This window comes from Thunnus maccoyii, chromosome 19, assembly GCF_910596095.1.
Source record: "Thunnus maccoyii chromosome 19, fThuMac1.1, whole genome shotgun sequence".
NCBI lineage: Eukaryota > Metazoa > Chordata > Actinopteri > Scombriformes > Scombridae > Thunnus > Thunnus maccoyii.
In genome coordinates, this window is record NC_056551.1 from 18,638,354 (window position 1) to 18,664,642 (window position 26,289).

The 26,289-nt window shown below is 39.9% G+C and overlaps 1 protein-coding gene across 1 annotated transcript in view; it reads right to left on the reverse strand.

The window, feature by feature from the left end:
• LOC121885652 (potassium/sodium hyperpolarization-activated cyclic nucleotide-gated channel 1) overlaps positions 1 to 26,289 on the reverse strand; it is a 74,410-nt gene that overhangs the window by 14,377 nt on the left and 33,744 nt on the right. Inside the window, exons 4-6 of the mRNA XM_042395323.1 lie at positions 15,667 to 15,885; positions 6,859 to 7,005; positions 2,561 to 2,801 (exon numbers count right to left, since the gene is read on the reverse strand). Of these exons, the coding sequence (XP_042251257.1) occupies positions 2,561 to 2,801; positions 6,859 to 7,005; positions 15,667 to 15,885 (607 nt within the window). The remainder of the gene's footprint in view (positions 1 to 2,560; positions 2,802 to 6,858; positions 7,006 to 15,666; positions 15,886 to 26,289) is intronic.

Here is a 26,289-nt window from a genome sequence, read left to right on the forward strand (position 1 = left end):
TATAACTATTTCTAAGGGAAGCATTAGCACTAAAGGGCCTTTGTGTGTACATATGAGTTTCAAGATGTGTGTCTGTGTGCGGGGCAAGGCCCTATTAACACTTCACATGATGCAGTTTGACACGTGCCCGTTGCCTTGTCACAAAGCATCACCGTTGACCCCAGGAGCATTGTGCATAATTTGCCATCACTTCAGGTGTCACGTACTCTCATGGCAACCACCTCCTCTTCCCCTTCCCCACACCATGGCTGGGACGAGGAGGGGACTAGGAGAGGGAGTCTCACATGACTAAGACATTCAAGCCCAAAAGGGATTTTCATCCACTGTCTGTCATTGTCCTAACATTATTCTCTATTAGTCCACTAGCCTCAGAGTGACTTCACTATAGAGCTCTGCTGTACCAATATGTAATCCCACTTGCGGAGGCCCAGGAGTGATTACTGTGATACCTTTTTAACATGCTGGTATGGCATTGACCATGGTGGGGGTGCTTTGTGACCTACTGTCCTCATAGATGTCCTGCTCATTACTATGCTAATAGTTTCCTGTGGCTGGGACCAGTTTTGTTACTTGCTCTCCCTCCCTGTTTCTGTCTCAGTGCCCCTCACTGCTCTCTCATTCTAGCCGCGGTTTGGCCTGGTTGTAAGGGGAGTGTGAATCATCGGAGAAATGGGGTAAGAGTGTGGTGCTTGGCACAGCCAGCTGCTCCCAACTCAGGGCTCATCTACTAATGCCATACAAACTGGTAAAAAATGCCAACATGCCTCAACACATTTCCTGGATTTATAAATGTGGTCTCCAGAGGTCAGTTTTCAGAGGAACAGTTTAAGGTTCCTTTTAGCTTTTAGCTATTTCCTTCAGTGAACAGCCTAACAGTTTATCTCCTGCAGAAAGCCTAGCAACTTGACCATTTTGCATTCATTTCAGTCTCTTGCTATGATACCGCTGAAATGAACTCAATTAATTGAATTATCAATCAACAGAAAATCAGTCAGCAACTATTTTGATAATCAATTAATTGTATTGAATCTTTTTTTTTTGCATTTTTTGTTTTCTTTATTTTGCATTACATAAGAGTCAACTTTTGTTTTTTGCATGTTTACTCCAGTCTGTACATTTCACCAAAAATACAACTAGGAGATTTGTAAGTTTTAGCTTCCAAAAAGGCTTAATTTTTGTATGTGGCTTGTTAAAAGACTTAATGGGCAAAGGCAGTATGGTTGTTACCAACTCAAGATACCAAACAGTTGAATTTAAATGATGTTAGATGAGCTTCAAACTATCAAAATATAGAAATTCACATCATTCTTTGGTTGTCTTAGAGCTATCATAATTACTTTTTATCTTCTAACTGGAAACAATAGCCAGTTAAACTGCTGTGGTTTCTTTTCTTTTGTCTGAAACAGTTTGATAAATGTACTAATACTTGCTGCCATTAAGATTGCCTTGTCAAAGCCTTACTGGCTGAAGGTTTTATCCTGACATTTTAGTTCACTTTCTTAAACAAGATCTACTTGTTCTGTGCAACAATGATTCTTTAGCAGAATATATAAGAGCTACAGCCCCAGAGGATGAATTGTTTGAATGATATGTAGCTTACTGCTGCACTGCAACTGCCACATATCTTACTACATGACATGTCCACTCTGTGCAGAATTTAAGATGCCCCCCACCTTTATAGCTGTGCACGCTAAGAGGCATGACGAGAGAGTGTATGACAGCAATCCTGTGGTTTGCACAAACAGTAAAAAAAGATGACTACTTCTTTTTTTGATTCACTGCCTTCCTTAACTCGCCTGTGAGACATGAGCTACATGCAGCAGACACACCAAAGTGAAGGTATTCTTAGAATCCTCAGCCTCCTTCCATTGTGGGGATGAACTCATGAGATAAAATATGCACGAACTTCTAAAATAGGAAACTTTGCTTTCACATAGACACGACACTGTCCGCCTGCAGATTTTGTCAGAGTAAACAACGTGCAATGAAATTACATTTGACATTTAAAAAATTAATATCCATAATGTTATGAAGAGGGAATGGGAACCGTGCCGAGCGAAAGAGGGAGAGAGAGAGAGGAAGACAGAGAATGAAAGCACAGCAGAGAACAGAACGAGGGAATTGCTCCTGATTTGCCAAATATGTGCAGCGGGAACGTATGGAGGGGGGAGAAGAGTTCATGCATGTGTGTGTGCATGAGGGTGGGGGAGGAACCTCTGTGTGTCCTAAGGGATGCCTGATCCACGCCTTGGCCTACTCCAACAACCAGATGAGAGGTTATGTAACTGCAGAAGCTGACTAACGTCCAACACTGGTTAATGAGAATCTACAATAACTTAACTTCAAACAGCATCAAACGCAAGACCTCAGGCAAAGCTCATGTCTCAATATATAACTGTATTAACATTGGAATGCATGTGTGACTCTGATTATGGTGTTCTTGCATAGCAGTATATACATATATAATTCATGTTTGTGCATTTATGTGAAAATGCATGAAAAAACAACAACAAAAAAACAAAAATTAAACAAATTTAAATTGTAATATCTTTGCTTTTACCTCCAAAGTAGGATCCGTCAGTCAGCTTCATCTCCTTGTTGAACTTGGTGATGACACTTGCAACACCATGCTGAATGAAGTACATCTTCTTCCCGACCGTGCCTTCTCGGATAATGTAGTCGTTGGGCTGAAAGACCTCAAACTTCAACTTGCTCAGCATCCCCGTCACAAAGTTGGGGTCTGCGTTGGCAAACAGAGGCATGGTGGCCACAAGCTTACGGCAATTGAAGTTGACAATTTCCTGGTGGAGGAAAAAAGCAAAGTGTCGGTCAAACAAATGAGATCATGGGAGGAATCGTTTCCATAAATAATTCAGTCATTTTCACCTACAACGTGAAAAATGAGCATCAGTTAGGTACCGTCTGACACAAAACATCACCACAAATCTCTGCTGCTTTCATCTGTGAGCACAAATGAATTGAATGCATATTGCTGCTTTATCCCTAATACTTTTAAGCACTTCCCATCACTCCTGAGAAGAAACTTTTTGGCACTCTAGTCAGATCCTGATGAGTTTGCCCTCTGGTGCCGGCAGCAGGCCATCTCTCTGGTCTCATCCTGTCCCCTCAGACCCAGCAGGAGATTAGGAGCTTGTTTTCTGTTTACCCACACATCTCTGTTGCTGTGCAGATGGAAAGCCGGGGCACTTGGCATCTGCGGTGGTGTGTTGTTGACTCCCCCATGAGGGATAGCTTCTCTTCCAGTGACAACAGGACATTAACAGAGAGATAACCAATCTCTGGGATGCTCGCTAGCTAGATGAGGGCTACGCAAAGAGATGTTAGCTCAGCCTCAGATGCCTGTGTCAGCTAATGCCACGGGCTCTGACCTCAATCATGCACCAGAACTAATGAATAAGATAGTAAGCAGTTTTCATGCCCAGCCAGGAGTTCTCTTGGGGAAACAATCTTTGGCTATGCCTATTTAAAGATTTGTCATATGGTGGAGAAAAAGAGGAAGCGAAACAGAGGCAAGGAAAGGGTAATAGGGTGAGACAGGACAACAGTCTGGCTATTATGTTATTCAAAGTCTTCTGTGTGCATACGGTAGACCATCAACTACAAACTGCATATATATTTACATTATTGCAAACCCTTTACAAAATTTTCCATTTCCAACATTTTACACAGACATATTTTCTTTATTCGTTTTAAAACAGTATGAAAGTCAAGCTGCAGAAATGCTTTACTTACCTGAGGCAATCCATCACAATGAGCCTATTGTGATTTTAATAATTTTCTCAAAGTCACTCTGTCATTGTGAGATAATACAGTTGCAAGCAGGGGAAGTTTGGAAAACACTCCCTGTTGGTGTATTAACAGACACTCCAACCAATACAAAAAGCAAATATTTTAATGCAAGAAACAACCACGTTTAATGATACTTTTCATGGTATTCATGACTTTCCGATACCAGAGCTTATCAATGAAATGCTTTTGGCAGCTAACAATCAATTATCGGATGTCCTTGTCCTTGAAAGCTACACCAAGGAGAGGTTTTAAAGTGGTTTCTGTCCACAGCTGCAGTGTTCATTGTGATGGATTACCTACCTCAAACAAGTTTGAATTCTCTGCAAGTAGATTTTTCTAGCATACCAAAATGAAAACAAGCCAGTACAGGGTTCTTCGAAGGGATTTATACTGATATATACTAGTATAGCATAGTTCTTCAATATTAGATCAATTCTGCCATTGTCCATATCTGCACACCAGGGTGGTTAATGAAACGCTGAAGGCTTAGCTGTAAGCATCATTACCTTTGACCAACTCAACTCCTCACCAAACCCACAGCTGTTTTATCCACTAAAACAGGGTTGTCATGCAAATCCCAGGTAGTCATAATTGCTTGAGCCAACAGCAGCTTAAATCTTGTGATAAATGATATGCCAGAATCAGTTAGAATACACTTGGGCTGATTTCATGGCCCTCCTTTGGCCCAAAGATAGTTTGAGTGCTGCCAAGTGAAGCCGATTCTTATCCCAAATTGACCTAAGTCGTCACCCCAAAATTGTGTCGGAACACAACATGTCGACACTCAGTGGCAATCAGCCCGACTGTCTCGGATAGTTTTCCTGGAATGGGTCTAGCTTCACTGATGTTAGGCTGCTTTACAGCTACATTAATTGATTTCTGGCTGCTCAGTGGCAAGGAACTAAGGATACATTATAGGGATACGGTGACTGAAAAACAAATCCCACTGCTTTCTTCTCTTTATCTTTCAAAAGAAAACTTATGGCCTCTTTACAACAAAAGCCAAGTAGGCTGAGCTTTGCCAAACACTTTAATGCTGGATAAAATATATTCTACCCTCTTTGACCGCAGAAAAAGTACCATTAGTTGTGCCACTCAAACCAAGACATATCTAATTGTGTAAACTGTGATTTAATATTTATTTGTAAAGGGTACTGTTGTTTTTAATCTAATATGACTGAAATAGGAATTGGCAAAAACAAGCTAATTTATAAAGCTGGCACTGGAACGGGCTTGATGGTTGGCATCGGTTATGAAGCTAAAAGAGGGGTCTAAGAACAGAGGAGGTGAGGGATGCAGTGGCGGCTCAAAGTGGTAAAGTAAAGCTTTTAGTCACTGTGACACAGCAATTTAGGAAGCTAAAACCTGACAATAACATCATCTGAAAAGGGACATCAGCACTGTACAGTATAGATGCTTTCTTTCACACTCATTTTACATAAAGTAAAGAAATGTACTGTTCTGACAATGTCCTAAAGCGTTTTTATTGTGTTTCTAAAAAATATAGCAAAATGAGATAATAAGACATCCTCTTATTGTAGTAACTATGGATGTATTACTCAATCAATCCTCAAGTGACCTAATTCTGTGATGGATGATCAGCGAAAAGCCTTCATTTTTAGAGACAGAGTGTAACAGTCTGCAAACCTGACATGGGTGAAATCAGTCCATTACACTCCATAGTTACTACTAGTAGTAGCAGTGACGAGATAAAAAAAAGTTATGTGGTTTGCTTCACTAACTCAGTTTGTCAAAAAAGACTGAAAAAGGGAAAAAAAAAGTGCCAGGAGACATGGAGGAAAAATAGCAAAACTAAAGGTTCCTGAATTAACCTGCATTACCATGCTGGAATAATGTAATTAAGCACTATCTCATGCAAATTACAACCCTGTGGAATACATTTTTTTTTTTTTGCAGAAACTATAGCTGCCTTACTGTTTTAAAAAATAATTGACAGTAATACATTGTGTAAATGAGCAACCTGCTTCCTCTACCTTCTCTAGGAAGAGGGGGCTGTTAAAATAAACCATTTCTGACACATCTTAAGAACTGTTTTATTAGTGAAATGCCAGTGTAAGCTAGTTTATGCAGTCTGTTTTGCTTTGGTGTTTGTTTTTACTTTTCAGTCCCATGGGCTTAGCTTTCATTGTGCGACACTGTCTCTATGCAGATTTTCACTTTGCTAGCTAAGCCTGTAGGATTTTCTGTGTTGTTAGTCATACCTTTTAAATCCCTGCACCTCCCCGTGAGTCTCTGGGACCGCGCCTCAGCATTCGACTCCGCAAGGTGACTTAATGTGGCTACATGAGAGATGGTCATGATTTCTATGCTTGCTTTGCTTTGTATTCCTCCCCTCTCCCATATCCCTCTGCATAATTACCCGTGTAATCTGCTGATATGAGGTCAGCCAAGAACTTTAAAACTGATCATTGACTTCACAATAGATTTCAATATTCCTTCTAATGATCTCTCTTTGTGAATAATATACAGTACAATCAGTTGATGCTTGAGTTCTATGTATCTGTGCTACACTGATATCTTGAGATGTATTATTCCAATATTCCAATGTTATTATATATTGGAAATAAAAGAGCACATTTTTCAACCATTCTTGAACTGAAGTGAGGTGCAGGTAATGTTTCTGTTCAGAATGTTTTCTTATCTTAATGGATGCTCAGCCTGGGTGCACCCAGGATGCTGAGGAGAATCCGTTTTGCTGTTTTTCTCCTTGACCTTGGAAGATGAGATGACAGTTGCATTTAAAGGTGCCAAATGAAGATTCACTCCTCATTTTGGAGGAATGAACGCTTTATGTTCCCAAACCAAAGCCGCTGTGTGACACCTACCTGTCAAGTTTTTTTTTTTTTGTCAAGTGTATTTTTTACCTGTTCCAAAAATAAAACTAAAGCCTTCAAACAGAAACTCTGAGTCTCAGAAGATTTATAAATGTTACTTAAGTGAAGCCTCTGTAGTGCAGCATGGGCAGGAGCTTCTGAGAGAACCGATGCTTAAATTGATTTTAAGGTCTTCAGAGAGAAGATGTCTCACCTCTTTGAGCGGGTCGTTGAGTTCACTCAGGATGTTGTCCTCATCAAAGATTTTGCCTTGGTAGCGATGCTCGTAGTAGTCGTGTATTTTCTGTCTCATGTCTGCCGGAAGCTTGTGGAAGGACATGTATTGCTCCACTTGCTTGTACTGGGGAGGTAAAGAAAGTAGATGGATATCAGTGCAAATAGAGTTGAAGCATTAAAGGTTCTATATGTAAGAAGCAGAAATTCCCTCTCATTAGTGACACTGGTGGCCATTAAGTGAGCTGCAGTCAGCATCCTGTTGCTCGCAGGCGTGCTCGCACTCATCGTCAGTACGAGCAAGCAGCGCACGAGATGACTGCAGGTGATGTCTTTTTCCTCACTTACACTTCTCATAATAACATAAAAGATCTTTAACCTTGAGTTTTTCACAGTGTTTCAGCAAAGCGTCTCTCACTCCCAGTCAGTGACCCCATGATCGCACCCACCTGACCCGTTATGAGAGCCGTTCCACACCGCCCAACCCGCAAAAATGTGCATTATTCAACCACCCAAACCCAACCTGACCCACAAACCACCAACTTTGTCTAATAACCGTGTTAACTAAACACCAGTAGGTTCAGTGAGCTGTAGCCAGGGAGCAACACGCTGTGGCTGGGGAGCAACGCGCTGTGGTTTTGTTGTGAAATATGTGGTGGTTGACGGAGGTAGCTAGCTGTCTCAACCCCCCAAAAAACAAAGGTACTGTAGCCAGAAACGGTGATAGCTGGCATGGTTAGGCGACTAACCACCAGCCAACCTGGTGGGTAACAGAGCAGGAGAGCTAATATCTGCAGGGTGTTTCTACTTGCATAAGTAAGCAGTTTTATGATGTGGTGGGTTCCAGTCATTTGTTGACATTAGCGGGAGAGATGTAAGGCACTCGTGAGCGTGCAAAAACGTCACATCTGTTGGATTTTCAAGGGGAAACCGGCCTGAGTCCTTCACATAGGAATCGGTCCACAGGCTGTTACAGACAATTTTAATATTCCAGTTTTAATAATTAATACAAACAAGCAGCGGTTTTCAAAGTACACCTTGAATAAACAGCAAAGCGCCACAAAAAATGTGGTCTTCAGAGTGTGTATTTGTGTCTCTGTATTGAGGACAAGCCGTGCTCTCACATAGTCACAGTGCCATGTCCTGGTTCTGTGTGTGGGGAGGGAGAGACAGAACGAGGGAGGCAGGTGGTGAAGGAAAGTAGGAACAAGTACAGGCTTGGGGCTATGTCAGACCAAGGTAGCAGTTCCGATTATCTCACCCATGCAGGAAGCCCAGTCCTAATGGGCAACTAAGCCATGATCTAATGTGAACAAGCGAGGTATACCTGATATCCTAGAGAGATTTAAGAGCTGCGTAGACTATGAACCAGATGGCACCGAATGCATGACTGATCAAGTGATAATTATTTGCATGATTTCTTTTGAATTTTTTTTTTGTGAATCAAAAGCACACAAGTAGTTTTGAGTACAGGATTGTCAAGTGTCAAGAATCCATTGTGATGCCAAGAGGATGCCCCTCTTGCCTATTCTTGCTTCTCCTCCTTTTTTAAAATCTCTTTATTGTGACAGACTTTGTAAACTTCGTTTAGCAAATGAGTTTGTCTCTTGTATTTAAATTTGTTTTTGATTCTTTTGTTTTTATTTCCTCATAAGTGCTAAATAAACAATCATTACATTCTTTTGAATTACCTCACATTATAGACATTTTAATCAGTTAAAAAATATAGGAAACTGGTAAATCTCCATTTATTTTAGTAGTAATTACTAGCTTATTATTAAAACAAAATAATTCTAACATAGTTAAAAATGCAAATTATTAAATATGTTGTATGTCCTTTGCGTTAAAATGTCAATATTTCAATATTTTATTGATGTATTTACTATCAGAACCTAAATATGCTTGGTGGAGGAAACTACTTTACCAAGCATATTTATTTTTTTAGGCTAAATTGGTTGTTCTTTGGTTTGGTTTTCTGATACATCAGCAGTAAATATGCAACTTAAATCTAAGTAAGGGTATATTTACAGTGAAATGAAACTATAATTGGTTAAATAAAGTACCTGTTGTACTTTACAGTTTTCACAAAGCTCAATATCTCTGGCGTTTCCCAATTTAGAGGGATGCGCTTTAACTCTGACTCCCATTATAACTCCCATTATAATAATATAATGGGAATTTGAAACAAGTATGTAATGTTATTTAAGGATAATTACGGTTTATTATGACTTTGGTCTTTTTTTTTGTAGCTTTGGCCATCATTTCTATTTGCTATGATAACACTGATTGGTAAAATTGGGGAAAATGAAAATAATGTTAGTAGGAAGTCTGACAGGGCAAGAAGCACGAGAAGTCACACTATCAGGCAGGCCTTAATCAAGCCAAAAGTTTATCTAGATTGTCTGAATCACTTTATTGGAAGGTAAACCTGAAAGCGACATGAAACGGCATTGCACATGAAAACCGTTTGTGCATACAGTACAACAATATAGATCAAAGTTGAGCCATGACGTTGTTCTATATGATCCTTTAAAACATTGCTATAGTTACCATGACTCACACTACAGTAACATCAGGATACTTTATGGCCAGAGGATGAGTGGGAGAGAGGGACAGAGAGAAAAAGAGAGAATGATAGAGGAGAGGATGAAATATTTTGTGTCCTCAGAAAGCCAGATGGCTTGTGATTCTACTTTTTTTTCTCTTTCTTACTGCACATGCATGGCTAGACACAAGACTCCGATTTTCCATTTGTGCAATACCGCCACTAACAGAGATATAGGAACCGTCCTGTTTCTGATAACTGAATCTTAGCGGGTGTTAAAATTCTGTCCACATTAACCCGAAGGCAAGAATTGACCCAAAGGAGACAGAAAAGATACTTGCTCATCTGTTTTGATCAGCCATTGTTTCCTCACACAGGTCTGCCACAGACAGGGGGGAGAACACAATCTTCCCAGCTAGTCCAGGACCCTCACACCTGAAATTAAACAGTCTCTCATACTGCCACTGGTAATCACGGCAGAGCGGTAGGTGAGAGCACGTAGCAGCTGTGAGGTTGGTAGCAATGTGGGAGACTCTGTGGCCAGTGTGATGCAAGCATGGCCCACAAAATGAAATTTGTCAGTGAGAGAGAGGATCCTTGAGTCACAATGCCTCCCTTATTGATTTCTCTCCCGGCTGCAGGAAGGTGATAAGGGGCCAGGGTTTTGTTTGCGGGAAATTGATTTATTTTGAGTTCACAGTCGAAGTTGGCGAGTGTCTGCAGAGGCTCCATGGGGCCATTTTGACTGGGGGGCCGAGGTGGGGCACGGAGTCAGGCAAGCATGGCACTGAACATGACATGACATCCCCAGTATTTCAGGTTGGATATGTGGCCTCCCGCTTGAGGTCATGTCAAGTTTTTATAATGATGATGACTTCAATTTCTCTCCCACACAAATTCTTAATTTTTAATTTTATTAGTTAACTGTCCAGTTATATGTTTTAAGAAGTTTGAGTGCACTGGCATTTGCATAGCATTCTGTACTTTTTATCAGAGCCATTTAGATTAAGACTCCATTCCGAAAATGAAATCAGATGAAGTTAACTGCACTACATTATGACCTCATCCATTTCTTTCATTGTGCCTCATTGTGTCTTTATCTCTCTAGAAATAGTCCTATACTCACATTGTGATGTGTTATGTGGCTCAATATTAACCCACTTCTGTTCTTGCAGGTGGCTCTGTCAGGTATATCTATTGATATAATACAGCCTTGGGGCATTTTATCTACAATAGTAACTCTCAATGGAGATACAGTATGTGTTTAATTTACTGTAAGGTGTGGAAAATCCTAATTAAACATCTAAAAAGAAAAAGAGAAAGGCAACTTAAAGAAGGCAGCCTTGGAACTAGTGTGATAAGTTAGAAAGGTTTCTGCTTTTTGCATGTGTTCAAATGGATCATTAATTGAACAGAAATAATGGATTAGACAGTAATCTGTTTAATCTAGATGAGGAAAGAATCAAATGCTTTTGCTACCGATATTTTTCCAAAAACTTTGAAAAAAACAATTTTAATGGCTCTTGACTGTGGTCCAAAAAATACAGTTAAATGAATGCTGAACAACTGTCTTGCTGAGAATTTGATTATGAGGGTTGAAACCGCTCATATCTCACGTCTGTCCGTTCAATATGAAGTTAGAACCAGCAGACTATTAGCTTAGCTTAGCATAAAGACTGGAAGAAGGGGGGGGAACAGCTAGCCTGGCTTGGTCCAAAGCTAAACAAAAAGCTGTGGTTTTATCTGGTGGACTACTACAGCAGGGTGTGTTGACTTCCTGGAGTCTCTCTGCTGGTTCCCTGGCAAGACACTTGTCCTCAGTCTTTATGCTAAGCTAAGCTGCTACCGGCTGCTGGCTATTACTTCACATTACACAGACAGATATGAGAGTGGTATCAACCTTTTCTTCTAATTCTTGGCAACTGATAATCCTTTAAGCATGGCTGCTTGTATACTTCGTATGTCAAAAATATGCATATAGAATTTACAATATTTTAGCTACATCTGTGTTCAAATGTCTTTATAGATATGTTTTCGACACTGATGGCTGCATGTTCAAAGTATACAATTTCAAGCTAGTTTGGAATTTTAGATTTCATAATTAACATTTCATGACAACCGGGTTTGAAATGTTTCACTATTTTTTTAACCTTTATTTAACCAGAACAGTATTTCGTGGCAGACAGTTAGTTAATTAGGTTTATAAAGACTCTGAGCCTTGTATATTATCAAATGAGGCACAGCATGGACATGACTCAAAGAATAAGTCCTCAGGCCTCAGCTGATAAATGACACGCAGCTGTACGCTGGCTTCCAGTCAATCAGCACCAGGACATCACAGCAGGCATATCTTGAGATCATGCATGCTTTACATCATCATTTCCTTTCACCCCCCACCTACTATTTCTCTCTTCCCTGTCATCCTACACATGCTTCTCTCAGTATGTTTCCTTCCAATATATTGCATGGTTGCTTTGCTCTCTTTGATCGTATTTATCTTTTTTCACTTTTGAATCACGAGAAAGCTGTTACTAGGAGATAGGGTTTTTGTGCTCTGAGTTGAATCTATTAAAAAGAAGGACTGATTCTTGATTACCAGCATCATTCTTTCTGCCCATTTTACAGTACATACCACTTCTATCCTTAGCTAACTTCTGACCTCACACCCACATCCATCTCTCCATCCGTGTTTCCAACCCCCCAGCTGTGCCAGTGATAGATGTAATGACTAGAGGCTGAGCACCCAGAACCCATCCCTGCTGCTCCCCAGCCTGCTCCACTGATATGCACAGCCATGCAGCAAATCAGTCCTCGCTGAATCTGGCTACACACTGGGGCTCTGTTACCATGAACATGGCATTCACAACCTCAAAGCTGTCAGTTCAATGCCTGGAGGGATGTTAAAAGGATAAAGTGGGATGTAGATTAAGCAGATTTGCTGTGAAGCAGATGTACATCCATACTGAGCAAGAGACATGTCACTAATTCAAACAGTGACTTTGGAAGCCCAACTTGTTTGCTGTGGGCGACCTGCTGTCATTAATTTTCGGCGGAATGCACTGTGGCATCGGTGTATCTGGCTGTTTACAATCAATCATAACATTATTTCAGCTTATGAGGAAATCGTCTCCATACTGCTACTTTTTTCAGTCTAAAAGGTCTTTTATTGAGCCTGCTCTATCCTGCCACATCTGCATCTTTTTGTCCTGACTCTGGAGCGCACTAACTTCTGATCTGCTGTCATTTCTGTGTCAAGAAACACTTGAGTTTACGAGCAGACCTGCTGATGATGACTCTGAGGATGAATCAATCTGTCAGAGGATGATAAAATTGAATGATTAGCATTCCATGATCCCATTGAGGTGAAAGCTGTGATCTTGACCATGCTTGTCTTTAGAGGATTGTCCTGATATACTACGTGCATTGAACTATTTTGGTGATTTAGGCTTTTTTAAGTGAAAACAGACTCCTAAAGTACTGTGTATAATAGCACTGCAACACTGCAGCTAACACACAGGGGGGTGGTTTCTCTAGATTGCATTAACCATGGGAGAGCCTGGCAAGGTCAGGTTATCGTTTTACAATGAAATGATAACAGCTAAATGCTTTTATATACAAGGTGTGAATTAATGAACTAGCATTTTAGCATGTCCTGTTATAGTCACAGCCAAGGTGACAATAACTATAATATATACTGATGATCTGATAAGAATTATTGCAACAGCCTCACACGGAATAATCGCTGTGTACTTTGTGTGTCAGCCCAGCCCTGCATTGGTGTGTGTGTTAGTGTGGACACAGTCGGGCTACAACTAACAATTATTTCATCAGCAATGAATCTGCTATGGGGCTTAAATTAATAATGACAGAAAATTAATATGCAACTGTTTTGATAATCAATTAATTGTTGATGTAGTGTAATTTTTCAAGCAAAAATGCCAAACATTCACTGGTTCCAGCTGCTCAAATGTGAGCAGTTTGCTGTTTATTGTCAGATAAATTGTCAGTTAGTTATGATAGATTCGACTGTCAGTCAGAAAAAACAAGCAATTTGAAGACATCAGCTTGGGCTCTGGTAAATTATAATGGCCATCTTTCACTACTCTCTGAAAATAACCTTTAGTTGTTTTGATTATGTTCTTGATTAATCTTTTGCTCTATCAAATGTCAAAATACTAAAAATGTCCATCACAATTGCCTAAAACCCAAATCAAAATCCAAAGATATCCATTTCATTATCACATAAGACTACAAGAGGTGAATCCTTGAAATTGAGAAGCAGACACACGAGAATGTTACAACTTTTGCTTCAACGATAACTTGATTATTAGAATAGCCGAAGATTAATTTTCTAGTAATCAACAAATCATTTCGTTTCACAGTGTAAATGTTTTGTTTTTTTTATTTTTAAACATACATGACCGCAAAACTACAATGAACAACAAACAACATTTGAACGACAAACCGTGCTTTCTAAATGCAAATAAAATAATCTATATGCTGTAGGTGAATCAGTCTATCTGAGCTTACATCACCTTTGTTACCGCACAGGTTAAAGGTCAGCTTTTCATTTTAATCATAACCATGCTCTGAAGTGGATCACGATAACCATAAAGGACTATAATCCCCCGCACTACAATGGTATGTACATGGAATTCTGCAGTATAAGCGCAGGAAAAGTTTGGGAGTTAAACTCAGGTTCTTGCGTGCGAGCATAAAGCGCATCAGACATAGCCGTGTGTTCTGGGAATTGCCTAGGCCCCTCAGCGGGATCGCAGATGGTGGCTTGGCTGAAATGCTGGATAATCACCCTACACGCAAAAAAAAAAGTGATGTAATAGGGACTGAAATGAAAGGGGAAGAATAAAATGTGTTCACTGGCAGCATACAGACAATGAGGTTACTGGTCATGTCATAGACCTCCTCACCCTGTTGGCCTTATGTGATCTGCTTGGGGGGAGAAAATCCTCTTTCCTAGTCATCGCCCGGATATTGTGATCTGCGAGAGCTCAACCCATTGGTCCAGAGGGCCATTGAGAGAAGACCTAATTTATTTAAGTCTAGCTCCAATGAGCAGGATTTTATGCAGTAGGAAAGAGCAAAACCCTCAGATTAATACTTTAAGACCATCCCAGTGGTAATTAGCATTACTTACCTTGTAATAACAAATATTAAAGATGTGCAGGGTGTGATTTGCCTAGGGGGGTTTGCTGGGATTCCCCCCACTGGTCTATCTATCCCTGCCTCTGCTGAATTATTTTTTATCCCCAGTGGGGACAAAAATTTGTTCCCCTCATAGTAATACATGCTGCTTCACCCATAGACTAAATTAAAAATAGGCTATTTAAAAAGAATAAATCTATGTGAAGGGCTGCAACATGAGTCATTAGTGTGAACAACAATAAAATCAGAAATGGACATTCACTGTCAGCACTTGCGCTTGTGTGACAATAAAGACGACACTGCGTCTAGGCTTCGTGATGACGCATTAAATGGACCAGGGGTGGCCTCCTTCCCTGCTCGGACATTTTCAGAGATGTGGGTAAAAGAGGGGCCACAAGCTGCAGATGACCCCTCCACAGGAAAACAGAAAAAGCAGACGGAAGTCGGTCATCAAAGCAGACTGTTTTCTTGGTCTGACAAGTAGGCATATACTGTAGCCTATTTATTTTTATATCGACAGCATGTTGTGATTATTTTTTTATTCAACACTAAAATTTGCTGCACATAGAGCTGAATTAAACAGTGAATTGCAAGAATGACATTAAGTGTATTGGCACATCTGGCCAAGTGGTCTTATCCACCTTTTGTTTTGTTATATATGAGAAAGGACAGTGAGAGTGAAAATATTGCGCTACTTGATTAATTAAATTTTAAAAAATTTATTAAAATATTCCTTCAAATTCAGTGGTCAAGTTCAAGTTTCGTAATTGTTTTATTTAAGTTCATATTCATTTTATAGATGTTACCGTAACAGCTGCAAGAAATAGGCTAATAGGCTCCATAGTCTATATACGCCCACTGTGGTTCTGATTTATTTTCATAAATAATAACATTTCAGAGACATCCCCCCTCTGATTTTTTCACAAATTGCACCCTGAAGATGTGTGTCATACCATGCAGCACTTTAAAGGATTACTTTATAGTTACTATATTGAAATTACATCCAATATCATGTGAACCCAATCTTCTTTTAATCTCAGGTATTTCACATGATAATGTGTGTCACTGCGAGGTCCTTACCTTCTCTTGGTACTGTCTGCGTGAAGAGTCCAGTGATTGGATTAGAGCCGTAGCATGGCCTACAAACATGGCGTAGCACGTGGCGCCTACAATCATACTCAGCATGGTGATCCACAGGTCAGACATGCTGACGGGTGCCCGGGCGCCATACCCGATGCAGAGCATGTGGCTCATAGCTTTGAAGAGGGCGTAAGAGTACTGCTTACCCCAGGAAACGTTCTGCAAGGAGGGAGAGAAGGGGAGAAAGAAAGAGACAGAGAGGGGGTGGGGGAAGTTACTGCAAGGCAAGGCAGAATGGAAAGACAGGCTTTTCTTTGATGGATCACTGAACCTCTACCACACATTCTGCTGGCATACTCTTTATGCCTCAGAGCCTAATGCCCTCACTGAGTGACTGAACTTTCTACCTCTCTTTCCTCTATCCTCTTTCACTCAACACTTATTGTTATTTCCCCCCCCCCTGTTCTCCCTCTGCCTGGACCTACCTGGCTTTATTAATTCCCCAGTGGGTGAAAAACTGTTCATGTTTGCAAGAACTAAAACAAAATCCCTGAACTTGCATTATTTACAGAAGTCTGAGGAATTGTTTCCTGTAAAGCCCGGGGCACCCTTCTCAGCGAGGGTTGCAGAGAGAGGAAGGGAGGACTGGGCTGGATCGTGCCCCCTCTGTCTCTCTCTCTCTCTCTCTCTCTCTCTCTCTCTCTCTCTCTCTCTCTCTGGTTTGATTTTCATAAATGTTGTAATGGGATTCACTGTGTTGGATGCAGAGGAACAGAAATACAGAGCTGGGAGGGAGGGAACACTTCTGCTGCAGTCCCCACACACACATCAACAAAAGACTGAGAGCTGACAGTCATGTACCATATCAGCTTGCATGTATACGCTCTTCCTAGTTGGAAATTTAGTCATGCACGGCTATTTTGAACAGCTCTTTGTTACTAGAGAGAGGGAATGATTTGTGACGGGTGAGAGTCATTCCTTTAATCGCTAACAGCGTGTGTTCTCCACAAAAAAGTGATGTTGTCCTCTGTGCCTTGAATTACACAATAATATCTCCAGTTGGGTGCATGAGGCCCCAATTATCCAATAATGTGCCCAGCTGGGTTCATAAGAAGCAATTTCATTTTCAACTTGTTATTAAGCAGACTAAGTTGTTTGAAAAGAATATGATCACTCGCTGCTGACTGGGAAACGAGCGAGTATTGTAATTCTGTAACTCAAGATTAGTTTCTATAATTTCTCATGTCTGTTATTGGTTTTTGAACATATGCACTGTGATACTGAGGTATTATTAGACATGTATAGATTATGAGATGAGGGTAGATGAGAGTAGATGCCTCCACACCATCTTTGGAAGTCAGGTAGTCATACAGTTGTAGAGTTTTACCATTTCTTTCAGCAGATTCAGAGTTGCCATGTTCCATGGGGTCAATACTGAACCTAAACTGAACTGGATGTAAACATGACCTGAGGGAGAAACACTTGCAAGGAATTTGTGATGATGGTTTCTTTCTTGTGTCAAGCCAAAAGTGTTTTAGGGGTCAATATGCCTTCAACAAAGTGCTTTTTGGATCTTCAAACAGCATCTGAAACCATCTCTTATCCACAACTTTCTGGTTTCTAAAAACAGTTTCTAAAACAGACAATCCAACAATCATACCCACTTTATAAAGCAATTGGTGTGCCGTGCACAAAACTGCAGGATTTTAACTTCTCTCTCAAACTCTTATTTTTTTGCAAAACTACTTCTGTCACTTTTTGTGTGCACAAACAAGTGCAACATAAATGCCTTCAAGGTGAGACTGTCCAAAAGTTTGCACTGTAATCCCCATTATTGCATCCTCTGCCTTCAGGCGTAGACAATGCTGTATGAACTAGTTCCTTTCGAGCAGTTTTGTAAAAGGATTTTTGCCCTTTTACTATGCAATGGGAAATCTTACTAAAAGTCACTTCCATCCACAGAGGCTCTTACATAGGAGCCCCTGACTCCTTGGGCACCCAGGCCTGTCTGTCTTTCCAAGTTATCAGGTAGCATCACTATACAAGACTTGAAAACATTCTACCTTCTCGGTTGCATTTCAGCTTTCTCACATTCCTTTTTCCCCACTTTTTGTCACAGTTTCAGCCTTTAGAGAAGTCACGTCTAGGAGCTGTGGAGCAGGATTTAGACTCCTCATTAATACAGTATGTCAAAAGTCTACCTTTTCCTCAGGGAACTGCAAAATCTCTAGTGAGTAACTCAACCGGCCTATCGAGGCTACATCTGTGAAACCTAGTAAGTTCCTATCTGGAGACAAATGCGACAGCTCTCCAGTACAGGCCTTGTAGCCACAACCAATCTGCTGACTCCGCTAATAACTTTTGTGAACAAGAAATGTTAAAGAAGCGCGCTCACACAGAATACCTGTCTCACCCAAAACGGAATAGCTAATGAAAGAAATATGAAATCTCTGTCTTTTCTGTCGACTGACATACTCCTACATGCCACATGGTAATATAGTAAATCCTATCATGTCCAGGCGCTGGTGTCTCCTTTGGTCATGCCTTTTTCTGTTCTGCTAGACTCCAAACAGCTCATCAACTGGGATTTGGTAAATGAGTAAATTTACAGCTAATCACCTGCCCTGGATGACTCATCTCCATGCTGATTAGTTGTTTCTTCCGGAAACTGATTAGAAAATCTATGATAATTACATTTACCAGTTTTGATAAGAAATAGAGTCCAGTTTGTTTGCCTCTGCAGTTTAGATTTTTAAAATACTGTCTTCAAGTGCCATACAAATAACCACGATTTTTTTCACATTTACTGCAATAGAAGTATTTCTGGCTACTTTGTGAGCATAAATATGTCATTTCTTTCTGTGGCATACAACACATACACTGGATCACTTACACGGAGGGAAAATAAAAAAACAACATAAACCAACCCAACCATGTAACTGGAACAAATGTCATTTGTGAGGTCATGGGCCTTAGGTGTCCTTTCACATGTGTACATTTAGCATGTGTGGTTGAGATGGTGGGACACTGTTTATTGAGCAACACTGCAGAATGTTTGTGTTGACATATTTGTATGCATGGAAAAGCAGAAAAATGCAGTTTTGCCAGATGATGTCAGATTCGCTGGAGTGACTCACTGTACTTTTTTTGCTGTTTGTCCTTGTATGTGTTTGGTGCACACAGACGAACACATACAACAGGGAGTTTTTGCACAGCTATTTCAAAAAAATTAGCACTTATATAAGGAGCTTGTCATGTAATTATGTTGTATGGGTCATATAGGGTTTAAGTATTGACGTCGCATTGCATCGTGCTGTGAATGTGTCATATTTCTGATGTTTGTTTATATATAGAAGAAATGATAAACATGCTATTTTGGGGCTCTTTGTTGTACAGATTTTATAATGAAGAGCCAAAAAGGACGCCATGGAAAGGCATGGAGTAAAAAGCTTAGCTTGACTACTTGAAAATATCAAACAGCTGTCTGAAGGATGAATGCTCATTGAAATATTTTATTGACCAAATTTAATTTTATCACTAACAATAAAGAATCATGACAATTTGAAAAGGGAATTTGGAGGCTTTCTCCCTGTATAACAAATTAATGTATTGCTGTTAGTAATTACTAGAGTTGTGAATGTTTACAAGCTGTAGTATCAGTAAAATTTAATAACCAGTAACTGTACGCATATGAAGTTAGTCTACATCATAAATTAAAACTGATTTGATTGAGTGTCTTAAAATGCTAACAGCCCAACTTAACACTGTCTCTATAGCGGACTGAACTGTGGTTCCTAATCAGTAATCAACAGGTGAGACATCCTTAAGTGCAAGTCATATAGTTACATTGTAAATAGGCAAAAATTGCTTAAATACTGTAAGAATTATCTAGAAACGCTTAAAGCATTTTAACGTTTCATTAAAGAAAAAGCCATCTGTTTAAGAGTGGCTCACATAGTTAAAGGCATTAACAATTTTTTAAGCAGAGACTAAGTGGCTGATTTAAAGATTTGCAGCAGTTTTTTTAGATGCTAAAAGTTGCATGTTTGGGATTATCAAACTGGTTACGTATCCTGTTGTTGAGGGTTATAATAGATCCCAAAATATGGGAGAAGAGAATGGAAATCCATACAAATGGCAGCTGAAACTGATTTATCATTGGCAATTAACCACTGTGGCAGAAGCAATTTTGTTTGTGATTTAACATCTGGGAGACATGTGTGAAACATTTTGAAGATGTTTTTTAATCAGACAGAAACAGAGTGAGAATGACAGACCCTTCTTAACCAAGAACATTGCAGGAATAAAGTCTGTTAAGTGCACTTTAAAGGAGCTCTAAGTGGAACAAGACAAAACCACCACACAAGCCATAAGACCAGCATTGTAATTGCAGTATTATTTTTCACACCACTGTTCTTAACTCAGTGTTCTTCCTCAGTTGGATTGCTTGTATTTTTCCTCCCATCACAGTAAGTAACTCACAGTAGCTCTGATGCGGTGTAGCAGCCAGTCATATATTGTTTACAGTAGTAATCAAATGGAAGACATAAACATATATTTTCCTTCAGTATGTTAAAAGTGTTAAGAACCAGATTTTTTTCCAGACTGTCAGAATTATTTAACTGTTGTTTTTTGCTGTAGAGCCTTCTGTCCTTTGGGAAGAATGAGTCATTGCAGTATTAACACATTTTGCCCAGAAAATGCAGTTTCTGCTTTTATAGTACAATTCCCATGATTTTAATAAGTGCCGCTAACACAGTAGAAGTGTTCAGTTCGTCCAGAGTTGTTCTAAATATAATTAAGCTCTGGATACAGCAAAATAAGTGACATCAGATATTGCATATTCATCTTTTAGCCGCTCTGCCTTTGTTTATAAGTAAAACCGTAAAGTGAATTCACAGCCTTCATTATTACATGCATTAACGCTAATCTCATCCCACACCATTGTCAAAGTTGTTCTAATCAACAACTTGAAAGTTTCTATAATTAGACCGTGCCGAGTGTTTGACTGTGTGCTTGTGAGTTTAACAACTTGCTATCGTTTCAATTCATTAGTCACAACATCGCGTCTCCAGCAGTCCCCTCACACAAGATGTAACTGGTTATGTGACTGCGAAGGCAATGGATGATTCACCAACCTCCCAGTGTTATGTGTGACCCAAAGGCGTTGGTTGTTGCTGATACCCACGAATAAGACTAACACGATGTAATGCATGGCTGCAAAGGACAGGATGTGACCCCAATACAACACCAGTGCTCATAGGGCAAATAACAAAAAACAATAATTTCTCATCTGTACTCCCACAGATTGCACAGTGTTTCAATAGGTGCCCTAGTTTCACTGCAGCATAACTTTTTAGTGAAAGCCTAAGAAAATACATTTCCTTTCATATTCTTGTGAAAATTACACTTGAGAGTCTTTTAGAATGTGTGCATGTGTATATTTAATATTTTTAATATGTTTTGGTGACAAATTCCAGCATATTTTGGTGTTACAAACATTCTTTGATTTCATCTACATGTTTCATTCCTGGTTAACGCTCCCTTCATGTTTTTTTTCTTATATTCATATTTTTGAAATGTAACTAAATGTGCAAAACATTCACATTAACTGATGCTTTTAATTACTCAGTCATGTAACTCTACTAAAACCCAGCAAGCTATCCCATGCATGGGGGAAAAAAAATGTAATGCACAATATCCATTTTTCAATTACATAATCAAACTACAAGCTGTTCACTCTGGGAGTGCACAGAAGGCACAACAGTCTTTGAGCACACGAATGAGGAAGTGAAGTGGTCTGCAGGCCTGAACGAATACCCAACAGTAAAATATACTGTTGTACAGTATGTTGGCAGGGAAAGCACTCAGTGGTGTATCTCAGTGTGAAGGTTGTGATTATCTTTTCTTGTAAGTTCTACTGTTTCTCTCCTAGTCAGCAGTCCTCATAAAGGACTCTTCTTGGACTTGGCCTGCCAAAGGTTTCTGAGATTTTCTAATTTTTTTCTGTCTTTCTTTTTGGCAAAGTCTTTACTTAAAGTTGTAAGGTTGAGTTGTTGGTGGAGCTGCAACTAGCAATTATATTCTTTATTGATTAAACCAAAACACCAAAAAACCCCAATCCTCACAATTGAGAGGCTGCAACTAAGGAATGCAGGATTTTCTGCCAGCAAAATGATTGAAACAATCAATTTTCAAAAATAAATTCTTGCCAATTATTTTTCAGTTGATTGACTAATCACTTAATCAGCTAATTGTTTCAGCTAGTTGTTGTTGTGGTTTAGGAGATAGGGTAACCAGGGTTTATGTTCCTCCCCAACACATGAGTCTGTGCTTTGTGATATGTTTAGTCTCCTGTATTGTCTTTATCACATGACATACTGCTTAATTTTGTCATCTTGGTGGGCTCTTTCTCTTTGGGTTATAAATAAATGGCCATTAGCAGGCAAGTGTACAAGAAAAATTCTTTGGAGTGAGGTGACTTTCTTTTTGGTGTCCAATCATGTGCAACCAAGTATGCAACCAGCCACTTTCACTGATTAGCACACCCTGTATCAGAAAGGTTAAACTAACTGGGGAAGCAACCTGTTTTATGTTTGGGAGTGAGAAAGTGGCTGCACTCGGCTCTCCTCGCAGGTATCAAGACGACAATAGCCGCCACGTTAGATCAAGAGTGATCTTGTGTCCTTCAAAACTCAGCCGAGTGCTGTCCTAAACAGCCATGCTTGTGTTTTTAACAATTCTGCTGGAAATACTGCATTTCTGAGTCACTGCCTGACGTCTGTGATTAAACCCTCCTATTATCAGCAAGGACTCTCCAATGATGAGGGGAAAATAAAACGCACAACAAATAACACACTCTGAATCGTGAGAGCAACAAAAACGTGCTGCTCACATTAGGGCAAAATCAGTCTTGCGTTTTACTGAGATGAAAGCTTCTTGTTAAGAGAAGTGTGAGAGGGAGAGAAAAAAGTTTGATTAATTCATAAACTCTGTACGGAGCCAGGCTCTTGGAAGTGACTCATTCGGGGGTTTGGGAAGAAATAGATGGAAAAGTGGTGGGTGGTCCAAGGATAAAAAAGGCCAGGAAGGGTGACTGATGCTGAAGGGCGGTTATGCATGGTTAGACATGTTTTTTTTTCTTTTTATGTGAGTGTGTGTGTGTCTACCTACAATAGAGTATCTGCCTATCTGTCTGCCCCCTTACCCTCACTGGGACATGAATCCTCAGCAGGATACTGCTCAGCTGTCTGTCTTTTAATACAAGCCTGGACAGGACCAGTGAGCACACACAGACCCACAAAACACACGTTCCTCCTGGCTTCTAAACACATATCCTTACACTCTACATGCAGACAAAGCAACAGCCCATCACCCTCTCACCCGAGCCAACACAGTGACAGCAACATTATCTTGTCTAGTGATTAAGTAAATGCAGCCTCTAAAGAGTAAGAAGCTACTTTCAGGCCATTAGTCAAGAAGATAACAGACTACACCCTGTACTGCACCACTCAGCAGTATCTGCAGTCCTCGTTGGCCCCACTCTCCTTCTCACAGCTGGAGACAGAAAGTACCAAGCTAACAGCAGACAAAAAAATATGCAATATGAGTTTAAAGTCGTCACTCTTGAGCAAGCGCAGCCGAAAGACACGACTTTTGAAGACAACATTCACCTGACAGTCACTCTCCTGACAGGCCAGAGAATCACATTATGTATTTATACCTGCCTTAAAAAGAAAAGGGGGATATCTCATCAAGATTTTTTAGTTTATGAACACTAATGCATTGTGATGGTATGAGAAGAGGGATCCCACATGTGGGCTGAGCTTTTCACTTTGGATTTGCCAGACCGAAGTCAGCACACGGGCCTCTACTTTTGCGAGGATCCACAGGGAAGAGATTCCACAAATTGCTCGTTCTACCACATCAGAGTCAGAAACACTATGTTAGCTACTCATGAGCTGATGCCCTACAGTACCAATCACAAAGATTTTGACTCCGTGGGTCTCTATTGGGGCTGCAACTATACAATTATTATTGTTGATTGTTTTGGCGATTCATTTTTTAATGACTTTTTTATGAATCTGCTCATTAAGGTCCAAAGCAAGCATTCAATCAACACAGAAACTACAGAAAGCAATCAGGAAAATTAATATATGAAAATTAAAGTGACAGTTCAGTTTTTTGTGAAATGTTGAGTCTGTTGAGCTTCCTCTGTATTTGAATATAGGGAAGCAAGATTATGAACTGCACTTCTCATGTGTACTTGCATGAAAAATAATACAATTGATGCCCTTCTTTTCCCAAGATTTGTTTTTGGCCTGTGGCATTGTGTTGTCAGTGCAGCATTTCTCTTAAAAGTATTGATTCAGTGTTTATAGAACATTAATTGTATAAAATAGCCATCAAAATTGCACATAGCCCAACATGCTTGTTTTGACTAATCCTTTCATTTGTATTTGCATTTTCATTCCTGAACACAATAAGAAAAAATACAGCAGCAACAACAGATTCATGAAATATATGGTAATCCTAATCCCACAGTCCGAGAAGTTGTGAAACTGCTGAGATTTGAAGGCGTCGTTGTTGCTTTAGTCTCCTGTACAGACAGACTCTGGGAGGCTCTATATATAGGTACGCTATCCTGCAGACAAGCAGCTACAGTCCGAGCATGTCACTAGAAACCTTATATCTGTGAGGAGCTGTGAGACGTCTTTGTGATGCTGTTTCTACGTACGGCACACAATTTATTCTTCAGTTTCATCTTACCAAGGAGAGAATCAGTCCTCACAGCTGTTTACGAACCTACAAGCCTTCAGCACACAGGTATTCTATATTAGCTTTGTTTCAAGGGCCCTTTTGCAATCTCCTGTTATGGCTATAGCTTTTCACAGCACAAATGATACTGCTGCAGAAGGGGCAGCAAATTAGCCTTTTGCATGATTCCCATTTCATATCGATTTGCACAGGGGAATATACTGCGTGAGATTCATTCTGAGCAAAAAGGTGCAGAACGCAGCACAAATGCAAGGAGCGGTTCATCATTTAGCCGCATGATTATATGTAAATCTGAATCCAGAGCGCTGTTCATCAAGGTTTAAAATCTGTGGTGGCTCTAGTAAATGAAGCAAATGTTTGTGTACATAACCAAGGATGAACTGTGAAAGTTATGTGTGGAATAATATCACTGCAAATTCCTTTTGGTGCAAACAGAGATGGATAATGTCTGTTTGGATGAATAACACATGTTGGTTGGTATTGGGCTCACTTGGGCAACTCATTGCCTGAAAGAAAAGATAAGAGTGGGATGCAGGGTTGTGATGTTGAGGAAAGGTGACATTTGCACCTCCAGTCTGATGCCTGTGAGTAGTCAGTGTGCATGTGGAGTAGAGAAAATGTTTGTCGGAGAGTTGGGAGATGAGAAGGCAGAGGAGTTCCCGGGGCGAGCATTTACAATCAGCATTACCCAGGAGGCCTGCGCCCACGTCTACACTATCACATTGCTCTGAGAGGAGCAACCATAGTCCATTTGACCCCAACTCTGAGAAAGAGAGAGAGGCAGAGGAAGACAGAGAAAAGCAGAGACAAAAAGAAAAAGCACAGAGAGAAAAGAGACAGTCCCCAGAGCCCTCAAACTAAGCAGTTTGCGGTTTTGGAGATCCCTGTAGTCTAAAGAGAGGCCTGGCCAGAGTAACTCAAGAAAATAAATGGACAAACAACAGAAACATTGTGATGCATATGTGTAAATACTATAAAAAAAATGTGAATGTTAATTGAGTTTTTGACTTTCACTTCCTCATTAAGCTGTTTCTTTGTAGGTTATAGGGCAATAATGTAAGTTAGAGCTGCAACGATTAGTCAATTAATCAAATAGTTGCCAACTATTAAATTAATTGACACCTATTTTAATAATCAATTAATCATTTTGAGTCATTTGAGTCCCAAGTCTTTGATTGTGTTTCTTTTGTCTTTTATGACAGTTAACTGAATATGTTTGGGTCATGGACAGTTGTGGATAAAACAAGACATTTGAAGATGTCACCTTGGGCTCTAGGAAACAGTAATTGTCATTTTTCACCATTTTCTGCCATTTTATAGAACATACAACTAATTGACAGATTAATCAATAATGTAAATAATTGTTAGTTGCAGCCCTAATGTACATACAACAATGTCCCTGATGAATATCTCTGATATAGATGGGCTACTAAAGTCCAACATCGATCTAAACTAGTCCGATATTAAATCAAAACAAAACACCAAGAGAGGATAAGACACTTTGACATAACATGTAACACGACACTCGCCACGCGGCTTCAATATTTTGTTTTCTTATGTGCTAGTGCTTCCTGCTTTTTGTTATCTATAGTTATTTTTAAGTTTTTCAACGACATTACAAGAAAATACCACATTATTCACAGCCTCTGCCCAATTACGCTACAGTCCAGCTCACCGTGAAGAGCAGCCGCCCCACACTGAACTCCTCTAACAGCCTACGTGTCAAATCTAATGTTTTTAAATGACTCACATTTTAGTGCCCTTATTATAATCTAACATGATTATCATCACTGATGTGCATTCCACACTGTCAGAAAAATAAAAAACGCGCGTTCTGATCACACT